The sequence below is a fragment of the Salmo salar genome, chromosome 24 (genome assembly GCF_965601325.2).
Source record: "Salmo salar chromosome 24, fSalSal1, whole genome shotgun sequence".
Lineage (NCBI taxonomy): Eukaryota > Metazoa > Chordata > Actinopteri > Salmoniformes > Salmonidae > Salmo > Salmo salar.
The window spans coordinates 10306415-10322835 of NC_138314.1; the positions used below are offsets into that span (position 1 = coordinate 10306415).

Below are 16421 nucleotides of genomic sequence, written 5' to 3' on the forward strand. Positions count from 1 at the left end.
AGAAAGAGGCTTTGACAGAACCTCTACTATCCAACAGAGATCAGACACTCTCACAGACATAATTTTGTCAGGAAGATGGGGAGACACGCCACACAGACCTAAACCACAGGGTCTCCGAGGTAAGACTGAGCTCTGGGAAAAACATCAGCACAGAGGGTGACCTCTGCAGCACCATTCTACATGTCCTTTCTGTCATACCTTAAAGGCTACGCGCGAGTGTGACATGAGAGAAGAGGGGGGGCAGGAGGGTAGAGCAGAGAGTGTCATGTAAGGGGCAAACTGATCATATAAAAGGAAAACTTTCTAGTACCCCTGCATTTTCATCCGTTAAATTAGCCAGAATGTTTATTATAAGACCCGTGTTCTTTCATTTGGCAATGCCATTTTATATGAATAGAATCAGATTTGTTTATCAATTTCCAATCCCATTTCTTTCCGTTTTCTTCTCAATAAAACTTGTCAGGTCTCTGATGTAACACAATTGTTCTTTTCCTTACCGTACATTACTTTTTCAACCGCTAGTATAGTGTGCCCCCATGTGGTGAAATTAGTTCTGGAAACTAACTGACTATCACATTTTAAAACATTAAAACATAGGACTAATTATCTTTGATTTGACCTTCAGTCAGTAGTTTGGAAATATTGGGAAACATCAGGAAAAGAAAAACAAGGAGAAAAGACAATAACAAAAAGTAGTCCAGGTAGAGAAACACGTTTTTTTTTTATATACGACTAAAGAATAACAGCATCTAACGAACAACGTCTTGCAATGTAACCATAGAGGGTATTTCCTATGACGATACAGTACGTTTGATGTTTTCCCTTAACAGGCAAGGACTCATGCAAAACCTTGCTAAAGCAACAGACTGATCAAGATGAAACAAGCAAAAACAGAGCATTCAACACATTTGGATGGACAGAAACAAAAAGAGTGGTGAGCATTGTCCCCGTAGAAATAGAATACAAGGTATGCCATTTGGAGTGTACCCATGAATTTACCAGTGAACATGCCATGGTCTGAGGTTCCTGCAGGCCTGTTCTAGTGATTCTATTTCTAAAGGTAATTACCTCATACATCATGTGCAGATCAGTATGATCATCAGATGGCACCTCTGAAAGTCTATGGAGGGGGAGAGAACTGAAAACGTTATTAACCAAGACGATCAAATTAATGTTACAACACAAAGTTACTTTTGCAAGACATACAAAAATAGATACCATATCAATTAGCAATACTTGGCACATAAATGCAAAGATATGGATGTAATATGCTTCAGCGTAGACTAGTATGAGAATAATTGTATATATTCTAGCAGCATGTATATGTTAGGCTAGATAAAATAAATAGTATATTATTTATGCACGTACAAACAATACCACAGACAATTTCTCAAACGGATTACTGAAGGCGTGTAAACTGCAATTGAACATGTCTTTGCCCTCAAAATGTTGAGGAAATCAATTTAAAGTTCCCACTGATATTTATTTTATTGATTTGCCTAAATCAATTCAAATGAGCCCAGACATGCTTTTAAACCATCTCAACATACAGTATAATATGTTATCAATAAATAAAATCTCTCATATATATACACATATATACATATATATATATATATATATTCTATAGATAAACTCCCTTCCGTATGTATTTGGACAGTGAAGCAAACATTTGCAAATGTTGCACGATACCCCAGCATTTTGGATTTGAGATCAAATGTTTCATGAGGTGACACTATAGAATGTCACTTTTTGGGGGGGTATTTTTATACATATCTGTTTTACTGTTTAGAAATGAAAGCACTTTATGTGTCTAGTCCCAGTATTAATTCATAAGTATTTGGACAAATCCACATATAGTGTATTAAAGTAGTCAAAAGTTTTATATTTGGTCCAATATTCCTAGCACGAAATGACTACATCAAGCTTGTGACTCTACAATCTTGTTGGATGCATTTACAGTTTGTTTTTGTTGTGTTTGGGATTATGTTTTGCCCAATAGGAACTGAATGGAGACTAGATACATAAAGTTCTTTCATTTCTAAATGGTAAAACAGATATGGATAAATATACCCTCAAATAAAAAGGTGACATTCTGTACTGTCATCTCATAGGAAACATTTGATCTCACATCCAAAATGCTGGCGTATAGGCTGACATTTACCATTTATTTCTTCAATGTCCAGATAAATACGGAGGAGAGTATATGTAACTATATTTCACTCTCTGCATACATCAATAGCAAAACCTGTAATTTAACAGCATTTGCCGATTTGCGTACGTGACGTAAATTAGCAATAGAACACTCATAATCATATATTAAGAACAATTACAAATAAAATGTTGGTCTTGAAAGTAAACCAATATTTAATATTACGTGTATCTTTATTGAAACACCTCATGCACAGAGAGGTTTCAATATGTGTCGAGACAGGCTTGAAAACATCCTGGGTTAATTTGCGTTTAGATGTAAAGCCAATTGTTAGTTATCTAAGACTCCCCTATTCAACTGAAGGATCCCAAATAGACCGTCTCCCATGTATAATGACATGAATTCATCAGTGTGCAATATTTAGGCCTGTGTGGTGTAGTAAAATCAAACAATTATTTCACCGGACATATGAACATATCAAAATACGGCAGTAAAGGTTTTTTTTATAAGGATATATAACTGCTCTTTTTCACACAACTGAAACGTTTTTGGATCCATCAGTTTCACAGGAGAGCACATCAACAGTTCAATGGCTCATTGATCAGAATGAACTTATGACGGACGCAGGCACTTCTTATAGTAAAAGCTAGCTCACAGATTCTATCTGGAATCAATGAACAGCTCAAAGCTGTGAAGAAAACACTAATTTAATAAACATTTACCCTTGAATAGAATTCGATTTCTAAGACCCTGTTTAGTGATTTGTAAACAATCCTTGATCTCTTCACAATAAAAGTCCTTCCCACGTCAAGCTATAACACCAGGCTGATGGCAACTTCTCGGTCGCTGCGATTCAGGTTTAGTGAACTACCCCGTTGCAAACTACAGTGTATCTTCCACAGATCCAACATGCAAACAAATATAGCAACTCAGTTCAAAAAGAGAAAATAAAATGTGCGCAGACGACTGATTCAAAATCCAAATACTGCACCTGGAATTCATGAAATTGCCACCACTACAAACACAGGACTTGAGATTAGAGGCACACAACGCTTGACACAAATGTCAGATGACTTCAAATTCCTACTCTTAAATGCACTGCAAAGTATGTGCCAAGCTGACCATTTAAAAAGGTAAGATAATGGGCATCAACTGTAGTTGTTGGAACTCCACGTCTGTCTATGCAAAAGTTGCTCGAAATGAGTGGTTTACCAAATATCTAGCATCAAATGCAGTTACACAAGCGCCTAGCGCTAACAGAATGACATGACCATTGCTGTTTCTGTTTTCATCCAACAAAGCTAAAGTGCCAGAGGTCCATGGTTTAAGCGTTAGCGGTAGCATAGTAGTATCAGTACAATAACAGCAAACGGCTATCCCACTAACTGAAGGGAAATCTCAAACAACACTTTCTATTTAACAAGAACTACATCGCAAAATGTGATTGTGATATTGGTTGCTTGGTAACAATGGCGTCACGCTAAATGATGGCTAGCACAACACTGTGCTGTGAAGGGTGGACTCTTCAACCAGCCAAGAAACCACATACTAACCGAAGATCTCGGACGTGTTCCAAATGGCACCCGATTCCCCATGTAGTGTACTACTTTGGACAAGGGCCCATAATGCACGAAAAATAATGCATCATAATGCATCAAAAGTAGTGCACGACATAGGGAATAGGGTGCCATTTGAGACATAAAACAGCACAGCAAGGCCCCTAGATGGCATGGCAAACCCCTACAAGTGGATTACATGAGTAACCAAGGGAGAGAGCCTGGGCAGTGGGCACACTTTTCACCTAGAGGCCAGTGAGGTCAACTATAGCCTTGATGAATATAGTATCATCTCGTATGTAGGAGTTTTTGGTGTCCAGTTTGGGAAGAGGGCAGAAGAGTGGGCAGCCGCTGGCGATGTTCATGTCACTGACGGGCCTCTGGAAGGAGGAGGAAGAGATGTCGGGACGGAAGGCATCGATGATGTGCTCTCGGTTATTCTGATCCAGCAGCATCAGGGTCACCTGAACACAAGAGGATTGGCAGATCGCAACATCTAGGCAAGGCCTACTGTACTGTACATCGAGCCTCAATGACAACGTTCATGCTCTGTGATGAAGAATTGTTTATTTGGCTTTACAAATATACACAAGTAGCAAGGAACTGATGAAAATGTACAAAATAAAACATTTATCTACTTACATTTATCATGCAAGACAAATACCAAGAATAGACCTAGCAGAAGGGCAGAAAGCTACTAGTGATGTTGCTGCCCTTGAAATACATAATGACCTTTGTCATTATGATACAGGTACAGTAGATAACACTGACATTAACATGCTGCTTCTCACAGTATCACACACACACACACCAAACAAAGAAGGTACAAGCAGCAACGCATTTAATATATCATGAGTGAAATATTGTTCAAAAGGGTAATGAGTGTTTAACGTGCAGTATATATTGCAGGTAGGATATATAACATATGTTATAGGAGTGAGTTTTACCTTCTGGTTGAAGGGCCACTTGAGGAGGGCGTCACTGTGTCCCCTCATCACCACGAAGAACAGAGACAAGTGACTGGCCCGTCCCGTCCCGTCCCCATTCAGATAAATCCGTAGGCACATCTTGTAGCCATATTTGCTGGTGAAAAATGCTACAAAATGAATAAATATGGTTAGGAAGTAAGCCTCGTCAGAACCAGACCATTTTCCAAACATGAATGAACAATTATAAAATATAGTAATACGGAATGCATGATTGGACATTAGGCACATTGTACCATAGAGTGGATTACCTTGATGTTTGAATTATAAAAGTGGTAGATTAAAAACAAAAACACATTACCTGGGGAGAACATAGCTGGGGCTCTGCCAGCAACAGCGTCCTGTCTTTTCTTTGTGAAATCTGAGATTTTCCAGACAAAGATACCATCAAACGTAGCTGCAGACATTTCCCGAATATTCCCCTCCATCTCCACAATGGACAGGTCTCTCAGGCCCACAGTTCTCTCCAGCTGACGCACCTGCAGCAACAAAAGACAGGAATTAACCAGGTATCCATCCGACATTTTCATGCGAGTAAAGTACATGGCGGATGAAACATTTCACGACAGGCCTGATGGAAACAGATAATTTGTCAGTGAACTTTACAAATGTCAACTAGACAAAGTGGGATTTTTTTGTGTCAGTAAAATTAGGCGAGAAATGACAGTGGGAACGTTTTTATGCGCAAATATTTATAGAAAAAACATTTTGAAGTAAACTTGGAGTCACGCGATGACATGTTGCGTGGTCTTCCCACTACGAAGGCTACAGATAAAATAAGTTATGATGAACTTCCCAGGGTGTCAAAGTGCAAAGTGATGAGCTTGACGCTCCTTTCAATAAATATCAAGGGTCTTCTTCTGGTGACATGATTATCGATGCTTAGCTGCCGTTTGTCAAATAAAAAGAATCTTGCTCTTTTGCCCATAATAATCTCATCATGTAGGCTATACCCGCACTGTATATGTGAAAAATGCACTGGAAACCCATTTAACTTGTACTTTTTTCTTCGGTACATGGCAATTTAACCGCAAAAGTTATTTTTATGTGAACTACATTATCACGCACAGCCTTTTATCAACAATAAGTCAATTTGATAGAAACACATCTCTGGTGCAGATTTTTGAATATTTGCATAGAAATATGTCAGCAATTGGATGGAAACCTAGCTATTGTCTTAAATATATTCTGGGGCCTCCCGAGTGGTGCAGCGGTCTAAGGCACTGCATCACAGTGCTAGAGGCGTCACTACAGACCGGGTTCGATCCCGGTCTGTATCACAACCGGCTGTGATCGGGAGTCCCATGATCGGGAGGGTTTGGCCGAGGGGCCTTTACTTGGCTCATCGCGCTCTAGTGACTCCTTGTGGCGGGCCGGGTGTTTCCTCGGACACATTGGTGCAGCTGGCTTCAGGGTTAAGTGGGCGGGTGTTAAGAAGTGCGGTTTGGCGGGTCATGTTTCGGAGGACGCATGACTCGACCTTCGCCTCCCGAGCCCGTTGGGGAGTTGCAGCGATGAGACAAGATTGAAATTGGGGGGAAAAAAATCATATCATTATTATAATAATAATTATAATAATAATAATAATAGAAACAATTCTATACCTGTTTTGAAGGCTCATGTCTTCAGCCCTAACCTTAGGCCTCACCCCTTCCTTGACACTCAACTCACCCATTCCCACTCTGCTCATTAGCACCCCTTGACTCATTAGCACCCCTTGACTCATTAACACCCCTTGACTCATTAGCACCCCTTGACTACTCAAGCAGTAGGTTTTTCCCTCTAGTCTTCCTTACTAATGTATAAATGTTAATATTAAGATCCTTTTAGTTTGATAATAGTTTATATGCTGCTGCCAATTTCCAATATCCACAATTTGTTAGTAAGATGCACTTCAGTTTGTTTTCCTTTTAACAAGTGTTTGTATCTCCCTCTTGTATTTCCCTAGTAAACCACAATAATGCCTTATCCTGCAACCCTTCCTCACGTGCTCCTGTGTCTGTGTGCAATAAAAACACAGTATTTGGATCCCTGCTCCGTCACCTTATTTAATCTGCATTCTGATAGCTGCGCCATGGAGGCATTCTGAACTCTGAACCAGCCATTACAAACCTCCTTATAGGGAGCATCAGGTAGCCTAGTGGTTAGAGCGCTGGACTAATAAGGAAGGGGTGAGGCCTAAGGCTTTCCTGTGGCTCAGTTGTTAGAGCATGGTGTTTGAGCATGGTGTTTGCAACGCCAGGGTTGTGGGTTCGATTCCCACGGGGGGCCAGTACAAAATAAAATGCATGTAATTAAATGAAATGTATGCAATCACTACTATAAGTCGCTCTGGATAAGAGCGTCTGCTAAATGACTAAAATGTAAATGTTAATGTAACCGAAAGGTTGCAAGATCGAATCCCCGAGCTGACAAGGTAAAAATCTGTTGTTCTGCCCCTGAACAAGGCAGTTAACCCACTGTTCCTAGACCGTCATTGAAAATACAAACGTGTTCTTAACTGACCTGCCTAGTTAAATAAAGGTTCAAATATAAATATACACTTGACTTTTGTGCATCCCATCCATTATTAATGTAACTGACATGAACAATCAGAGATGTACTACGTCCTTGTGGTACAAAAAAAAAAAAGGATTGGGTGGACTATATATATATATATATACATTTACATTTTACATTTAAGTCTAAATGACTTAAATGTAAAATGTATATATATATATATATATATATATATATATATATATATATATAGTCCACCCAATCCTTTTTTTTTTTGTACCACAAGGATGTAGTACATCTCTGATTGTTCATGTCAGTTACATTAATAATGGATGGGATGCACAAAAGTCAAGTGTCAAAAACTAAGAGGCAAGTTTATTTTTCAAGGGATTTTCAGACCAAAGACGACACCTTAGACATGTGTTCCAATGGCTGCGGCATTAGCACTAGACCAGCCAGGCCACAAGAGAGGCAAGTTGACTGGTGTCGATAGAAGCAGAGTGGGGACTGGGGATGTCTTCCTCCTTACCTTGTTATTGAGGATCTCCACCTTGTCCTGGTCCAGGCGATGCTGGCGGTTGTAGGCCTCGATGGTGGTGGAGGAGCGCTCCATCTCTCGGTTGAGGACGCAGACAATGTTCTCGAAGGTGCCCACTTTCAGCTCCAGTTCCTGGCAACGCCGGCTCAGCTCTGCCACCTTGGTCTTCTCACTGTGGAGCTGCAGCTCCAGGGCGGCGCCCACCGCGCTGGGCAGGGGGGTGAAGGAGGTGGCCAGGGCGGGGAGGGCCAGGGTAGGGAGGGTAGGGGCACAGGCTCCCTGCACGGGGGCTCCCCCACCCAGAGTCAGCTGTCCCAGCTTCAGCTCCAGCTCTCTCAAGGCCCGGTGCAGCTCGTGGATCTTGTGACCTGCGAGCTCCAGGCTCTGGGGCTGCAAGCTCTCCAGGCTCACCTTGATGCCCATGATGAAATGCAAGAGTAGATTTAAGTGTTCGTAGGAACATGCACGCTCATGGTCATGGGTCTTCTCCTTCTCCACCTTGGGCAAAGTTGTTGCATACAAACACACACACATACACAGTAGGGTTAAGGCCAACACATTCACAAAAACTGGTAATCTTAAGAAATCCACTCCAATTTCACCCAGTAAACTTACAGGTGGCATCCATATAGTAATGATAAAATAAAGTCCACTTACAGACATATCACAGCCAACAACGTGAAATCTGCAAGGTGCTCTGAATTTACTGCAGAACTTGATGTGGTCCACATACTGCAGGGAAAGAACAAACTTATATCAAGCAACATCCAAGCACTTTTACTGCAAAAATATTCAGTACCTTTCATAAGTATTCAGACCCCTTGACTTTTTCTACATTTTGATACGTTACAGCCTTATTCTAAAATGGCTTAATTTAGTTTATTTCCTCATCAATCTACACATTATACCTCATAATGATAAAGCAAAAAACGGTTTTTGGAAATGTTAGCAAATTTTGGATTCAGACTAGAGAATCTTGTTTCTCATGGTCTGAGAGTCTTTAGGTGCCTTCTGGCAAACTCCAAGCGGGCTGTCATGTGCCTTTTACTGAGGAGTGGCTTCCGTCTGGCCACTCTACCATAAAAGCTTAATTGGTGGAGTGCTGCAGAGATGGTTGTCCTTCTGGAAGGTTCTCCCATCTCCACAGAGGAACTCTGCAGCTCTGTCAGAGTGACCATCGGGTTCTTGGTCACCTCCCTGACCATGGCCCTTCTCCCCCTATTGCTCAGTTTGGCCGGGCGACCAGCTCTAGGAAGAGTCTTGGTGGTTACAAATTTCTTCCATTTAAGAATGATGGAGGCCACTGTGTTCTTGGGGACCTTCAATGCTGCAGACATTTTTTGGTACTCTTCCCCAGATCTGTGCCTCGACACATTCCTGTCTCGGAGCTCTACGGACAATTCTTTCGATTTCATGGCTTGGCTTTTGCTCTGACATGCACTGTCAACTATGGGACCTTATACAGACAGGTGTGTGTCTTTCCAAATCATGTCCAATTAATTGAATTTATCACAAGTGGACTCCAATCAATTTGTAGAAACATCTCAAGGATGATCAATGAAAACAGGATGCACCTGAGCTCACTGCAAAGGGTCTGAATACTTATGTAAATAAGGTATTTCTATTTTAATACATTTGCAAAAATGTCTAAAAACCTGTTTTTGCTTTGTCATTATGGGGTATTGTGTGTAGATTGACTAGGAAAATAGTTTATTTAATCCTTTTTAGTATATGGCTGTAACGTAACAAAATTTAGAAAAAGTCAATGGGTCTGAAAACTTCGATTGCACTGTAACATTATTAATTGGTTAATCAATCAGTAAACAATGTGTCCATCCTTGCCTTTTCTCTGGGAATCTTTTTCTTTGCGCAGCCTTCACAAATCATAGGGTACTTTGGACAGATCTCATCGTGAGCCTAGAAAACAAAACTGTTAATGTATTTTCATATAGGCTACAGCCAATAACAAAACAGTACATGTTCTACATCTGAGTTCGATAATGAAACAAAATGCAGACAAGTATGGTGATTTACCTTGATGTTCTTGAAATGGAAAGGTTCTTTGCAGTATTTGCAGTTTAGAGTCCTCTCAGGACATTCTCGTTCGTTGTGGCGCTCCAGCTCATTGGTTCTCATGAGTTCTTTACAGGAGGGACAGAGAATGATCATGAAGTCACACTTTCCCTCGTGGTTCACCTGGAAAACACACAACAACACTTCAAAACAAATGAATATACTGTAGGTCTAGTAATCTGTTAAGAACATTCATGTAGTAGACTTAGCAATTTTTTCCATACTTGTTCATCTGTAATTGAAACTGGATTTTTTTTTTAATCATCAGTGCTATTTGAGAGTTGCAAAAAAATACAAATGACAATAGCTAGGTTCCATCCAATCAGCAACAGATTTATGTAAATATTCTGAAATCCGCATGAAGATAATACGCTACTTTTCCCACCCGTGGTGTGTTTCCATCAAACATAGATCTTCCAAAGGTCTGCATATGTGGCTTGTAGGCTGTGTGTGGAAGGCAGGAGATGCTAAATGTGTTTATGTTTATTAATGGTTAATTACCGTGAGACCGGCAGTTATTTGCTGGACAATCACCGGCTGACAAAATGTCATGACCGCCACAGCCCAAGGGAGAACCACACACCATATCATCGCGTGAGTCCAAGTTTACTTCGATTTGATGGTTATTGTATCAATGTTTGCACATAAAGGCGTTTCCACCACCACGTCTCACATAATTTGCTTTACCGATACAAAAAGATCCCACCATGTCGAAAGAACAAATTATCTGTCGGCATTTATAAAATTGTACCAAAACTTCCTGTTTCCATCACAGCTGTCATGATTTTTTTGGTATGACATCACTCACAACTATGGATGGAAAAGTGTTTATTGATTGCATCAATTGTTTTTATATATATTCTTTTCCTTGGAACATATTTTATTGTCAAGACAGCTAGTTCTCCTTCTCTGAGACGGTCTTTGTTCCACGCAGTCTGCCTGTAAGACTGGCAGCAATGAGACCGACCTTGCGACCAGCAGGTGCGTCCCTCCTGATAGTTGAGGGTTTTCCAATATGCTGGTGGTTACCACCACCGAAGGGATGCTCAACAGGGTTTATGGCCACACCACAGACACGTGGCCATGAGTTCCTCTTGGCCTTGTACTTGTGGTAGGCACGACCGGACTTCAGGATGGGCTTGTCAATACGTCCACCTCCAGCAACCACACCAACAACGGCTCTGCTTGCGGAAGCAATGACCTTCTTGGAGCCAGAGGGCAGCTTGACCCTGGACTTCTTGGTCTCTGGGTTGTGGGAGATGACCGTGGCGTAGTTCCCAGACGCCCTGGCCAGCTTGCCCCTGTCGCCAGGCTTCTCCTCCAGACAGCAGATGATGGTTCCCTTAGGCATGGTGCCCACGGGCAAGACATTACCGATGTTCAGCTGAGCTTTCTTGCCACAGTAGTTGAACTGTCCGGTGTGGATGCCCTCTGGAGCAATAAACAGCTCCGTCCTCTTCTTGAATCGGTAGGGGTCACGGAAAGCCACCTTGGCCAGGGGAGCACCACGGCCTGGGTCGTGGATGATATCCTTCACAATTCCCTTGATGTAATCATGACGTTCAACAAAGTCAATGTGTCGGAGTTTAGCAGCACCTTTTCTGTGCTTCACGTGGGCTTTGAACACAGAGCCAGCACCTTTCCTCTGTCCCCTGATAACACGGCCCATTGCGACTAAACCCCGATGACGGAAAGAGCGATTGCATCAAATTTGACATTAAATTAAAAGTGGAGCAGCATATTTAAAACCTACAACTATGAAAAAGTTTTTAACATGTACATTATTTGGTATAAAGAAACACAAAACAATCCCATACCTCATATTCCTTGATATTGCCCGTCCAAGTGCATCCTTCATTTGGACAAACAGCGGACAATGCTTCCACTTCTCTCCGCGCTGCATTGTCAGGAAAAGCCTTGAGAGAAAGGGAAGGTTAGACTATTGTATTATTAAAGTACAAAGATTCAACACATACATGTTTTCTGTGTAAATGAGAACACCAAACCAGTATGCATAGCCCAGTTTAGTCTTATAAACTTCTGAGATATTTGCCAACCTGAGCTTATTGTTGTTTGGCAACACTTGCCCCATGTCCGAGCCTATATCCGTAGTGGGTTCTGATTCGGAAGTCGTTCTTCGGGTCGCTGAATAGTGCCCAAGAAAGAATTAAGCCCAATTGTTGGATGCTACCACCCCCCCCCCCCCCTTCCAAATAAAAACCAAACATGGATTCCATGGATGAGTTCGTTTAACATGGCCCGGTGCCCCGGGTGAAGAGACTATGAGCAGAGTTGAGCAATCCTACTCATCATTCATGGAGTATGTCCTTTCCAACAGCGCAGCTAAAAACCGCTCTGCACTCACAGGGGAAAAAAACTGCAGCTCCAAATTCGCTCCATTCATTAAAATTTAAATTTAACTAACACCCACCTATTTTTGTGACTACCTGGACCTACCAATTGGTTTTGAAGTATTGAAACCAAACCATATGGACTTGAATGAAACGTATTTGAATAAACAAGAAAAGATTAATGTAAGAAGAGCACATTATTTCAAATAGGCTACATGTCATATTAAACATCATATAAAAACACTAAATAGGTCAGGAGCCAGACAGGGAACCTAAGAAGGAACGAAAATTAATTATTTAGGCTATATTATTTCTATTATTTCAAAGCTATAGCCTACAAAGAAAAACATTGTGAAGCATTTTCGAGTGCGACACAATAGGCTGGAAGGGACATAGAGCCCTCGGCATTTAAACATTGTCGTATTAAATCATTATAGTCTACACATTGCGCATTTAGGTTGTGATTTACTTAGAATTAAATACACATTTAGCGAAAAATTACTTATTAGTGCCTTTGACTTCATTTTTAGAATTCATTTTTTAGAAACACGAGTTTGGCAAGTCTGTGGCTTCAGGCTCATGCGATGGTGCCTGGAGAGCAGGCCAGCAGCTGAGAATATCCTCTCCACACTTGCAAAGCCACTGGGGATGCTAAACACCCTTTTGGCCACTCTTGCCAGGCTGGGCAGAGATGAAGAGATATATATATATATTTTTTTTTTTTCTCCCTATAAATACTTTTCTACAATGACACACGTTATTTACCCACCTACATTGTGTCCCACCCACCCCTACATACTACCTAAATCAGTCTGACTAACCGGTGTCTGTACGTAGCCTCGCTACTTTTACAGCCTCGCTACTGTATATAGCCTGTCTTTTTACTGTTGTTTTATTTCTTTACCTACCTATTGTTCACCTTATACCTTTTTGCACTATTGGTTAGAGATTGTAAGTAAGCATTTCACTGTAAGGTCTACACGCACGTGCACGTGACGAATAAACTTTGATTTGATTCGTTCCTTTCTTTTAGCATGTGCACATAGTAGGTACACCATCATGCTTTTGGGATACGTGTCTTTTCACATTCCAAAATAATTATTTAGTTGTGGACACTACATCACTGCACGCCCTCTCTTGCTCTTGGTCCTCATCTTTGTAAGTCACCTTAATTTAGCACCTGTGTGTTTTATCAGTTTCTTTATGAAAATATTTAGCGACCTCCATGACAGTAGATAAGGCAAGGGGCTATAACAGCTCACAGGTAGACTACAAATGCATGCTGGGCCGGGCATGCCCTGAGCTCGTGAAGGGAGTGCTACTGGAGCGAAATTAGAGCGGGCTAGAAGGCCGACACTCCAGCCTTCACGCTCCGCTCACATACTCTGTCCGGGTAGGCGGAGTTCGCACATTTTAGACGATTCCATTGGTCCTTACGTGAAATCTCCACTCACCAGGAGCACCGGGCCACACAAAACGAACTTGCCAAATGTTGTGCCCCAGTTTTGAGCAGACACCTGTCGTTTCACACCTGTTTGCCTAGCTAATCAGCCTCGCAATACAGGAAGCAGACAAGTAGAATGGAGCGTGTACGTGAAAACATTGACATTCATGTTCAGTTTTGATTAGCCTTCCCTGTAGCTCAGTTGGTAGAGCATGGTGTTTGCAACACCAGGGTTGTGGGTTCGATTCCCACGGGGGGCCAGCACAGAAAAAAAAATGAAAAATGTATGAAATTGTATGAAATGTATGCATTCACTACTGTTAGTCGCTCTGGATAAGAGCGTCTGCTAAATGATGTAAATGTAAATGTAAATGATTAGGAGGGGAGGTAGCATCTAACCATTGGATTACATTTTTCTTGGGCAATGCTCAGCGATGTAAACAACGAGTTCCTAATCTGAACAGTCTACCGATTACGGATATAGGCTCGGATGTGGGAAAAGTGTTGCCAAACAAGCATAGCACGGGTCAGATAATAACTCGCAATTTAGGTCAGTGGAGGCTGCTGAGGGGAGGATGGCTCATAATAATAATAATAATAATGGCCTCCACTGAGGTAGGTGTATGTTAAACTGCTAGACGGAGATCCAACCTGTCTAGTACCACTGGGCTACAGTATGTAATTAAATGTCTAGTCAGTAGGAAAAATACTGTAACAGACTGCAAAATCAATGCACGACTATAGCCTCTGTTACAATCTACTTAGTCTCTGGTAATCATTGAAATTCTATTAGCTACCGTTAGCTATGTACAGTAAGTCTGTGCAAATATCTGAATCAACTACACAAGTACTTACACCGCCTTCTTTAAGAATAGATGTGGGGTCCTCAAACAAGTCCTCTTTGATGCAAGCACTGCATTTATGTGGTCCAGAACTTGAAAGACATAAAATATGTAGCACAGCCATTTCTCTAGTCTTCTACATACAGAAACAGTTAATTTAGCTCGCTAACTGTTACCTCATCTCAATTAACACCCAGTTGCAAGAGCTAACGTTATAGCTAACCAATCACTGATGATTGCCTACGGACTGTTAACATTAACAATTCTAAACAATGCTCCCCATCCTCGTCCACTGGGTAGTTAGCTTGCACTTGCAGAACCATTGATGTGTTTGAACAAGGTCATTGTGGGGATACAACAGGGTGACAGTACCTAGATCAATACTTGACCATAGATTAACTGAGTTTATAAACACCTGGCAAGCCTCGCAACGTGTTGACATACACTGACAGTTAGCTTGTTCATGAATGCTATGGGCAAGTGTAACTAGCTAACGAGCTAGCTAATGTTCGCGTTTGTACGAGGAACATCACCCAGTCTGAGCACGACACTCACCTAACAATTTTGTTGAAACAGAATGAACAAAAACGATGGCCACATTGGGCTTGTAGAGGCCTTCTCAATATTTCCAAACAAGAATTACACATGTGTTTTTCTTCGAGGTTGTTCGCCAAAATTTTCTTAGGGAACCCTGGTTTGTTGCCTTCCAGTGAAGATGGTGGTGATGGCTCTTGTGCAGCCATTTCTCCCCGAACACGCAAGAGAATGACGCTGCCGCTGGGGGCGCTTTCAGGAGAGCAATGTTTGGCTGGAACAGCTGATTGACTGAACTCAAGCCGAACTTCCAACGTTTTTGCTACATTCATGTGTTCTACATTTAGATATAATCACTGTTATGGACATGAATGGCTTGCCATAGTTAGATAAAATGTGTGAAACATCTTTGTTTTTACTGCAGTTGCTACATCATTTTTTTTAACTTTTAAATGAATATGTAGCCATTGATTCTTATAGAATATTTAACTTACCTACACTGAACATAAATATAAAGGCAATATGCAGCAATTAACAATTTAACTGATTTTAATCATTAGTCGAAAAACACTGTTTCCATCATCATTGATTAGGAAAAAGAAAAATCCACCCTTGTCGAACAGAAAATGTTGTTGATCTTTAGGACTTCTACCCTTGCGATGCTCGTGCATCATTTTCGTGACATTGTCAGGCAACCTGTCTATAGACAAGATATGACAGCAATCCATGCTTTTGGCACTGTTTCCATGCTAATGTTTTAGCATTTATGGCACAAATCCCACTCAAGTCATGGTACCGATATTTGCAATTTTCTAGAATTCACTGTGAAGCTCAACAGTCACTTATAGATATGAACATGATGCACGAAAATTGCTAATATCGGTACCATGACTTGAATGAGATTTGTGCCCCAATTGGAAACAGTGCCAGGGAAACTAAACCAAAGCATGGCTTTGTGTAATATATTGTACATAGACTGCATACACGGTAAGGAAACCAATATGTAATTGTGTATTTTGGGTGAACTATCCCTTTAATATATTGGTCAAATTCAGTGGTCACAAGAAATCCATCAAAAGCCTATGAAAAGTGTAGTAAAGTAGCTAGCTATTTGCCCCTTGTACAGTATTCACCCATAGCAACCGCCAGGGTGAGCCAGAAAAAAATCTAACTACGTGTAGCTTGATGGAGCAAGTACCACCAGAAATATTAGAAAAGGAGTAGATAAGAATCCCAACAGAAATGACTGGAGCAACGTATGAAGCTCCGCCAGGCAGACTGTCGACCAATCGCGTCCACGTCGTCATGCAATCCCGTCTAAAAGTCAGGGTGAGTCGAGAAACCAGCCCATTTTCCTCAAAAGTACGTGATTTCAAAGCTATACGATATTCCAGAAAACAAGTTAATCTCACATCTAGGAAAATATTCGTAATGTTGTACTTTTTG

At 41.2% G+C, this 16421-nt stretch overlaps 1 protein-coding gene and 1 pseudogene across 1 annotated transcript; both read right to left on the minus strand.

The window, feature by feature from the left end:
- Positions 1–693: 693 nt before the first annotated feature.
- traf2a (Tnf receptor-associated factor 2a) lies at positions 694–15219 on the minus strand. The gene is made up of 10 exons (XM_014171015.3): positions 14997–15219; positions 14455–14533; positions 11622–11720; positions 9766–9927; positions 9574–9648; positions 8389–8463; positions 7723–8229; positions 4996–5173; positions 4656–4804; positions 694–4172 (listed from the first exon to the last, which is right to left on the minus strand). Exons 1-10 carry the CDS (start codon positions 15182–15184, stop codon positions 3954–3956), a joined length of 1731 nt encoding a protein of 576 aa, XP_014026490.1. The 5' UTR covers positions 15185–15219; the 3' UTR covers positions 694–3953.
- LOC106585143 (large ribosomal subunit protein uL2 pseudogene) lies at positions 10664–11503 on the minus strand (annotated as a pseudogene).
- Positions 15220–16421: the final 1202 nt, after the last annotated feature.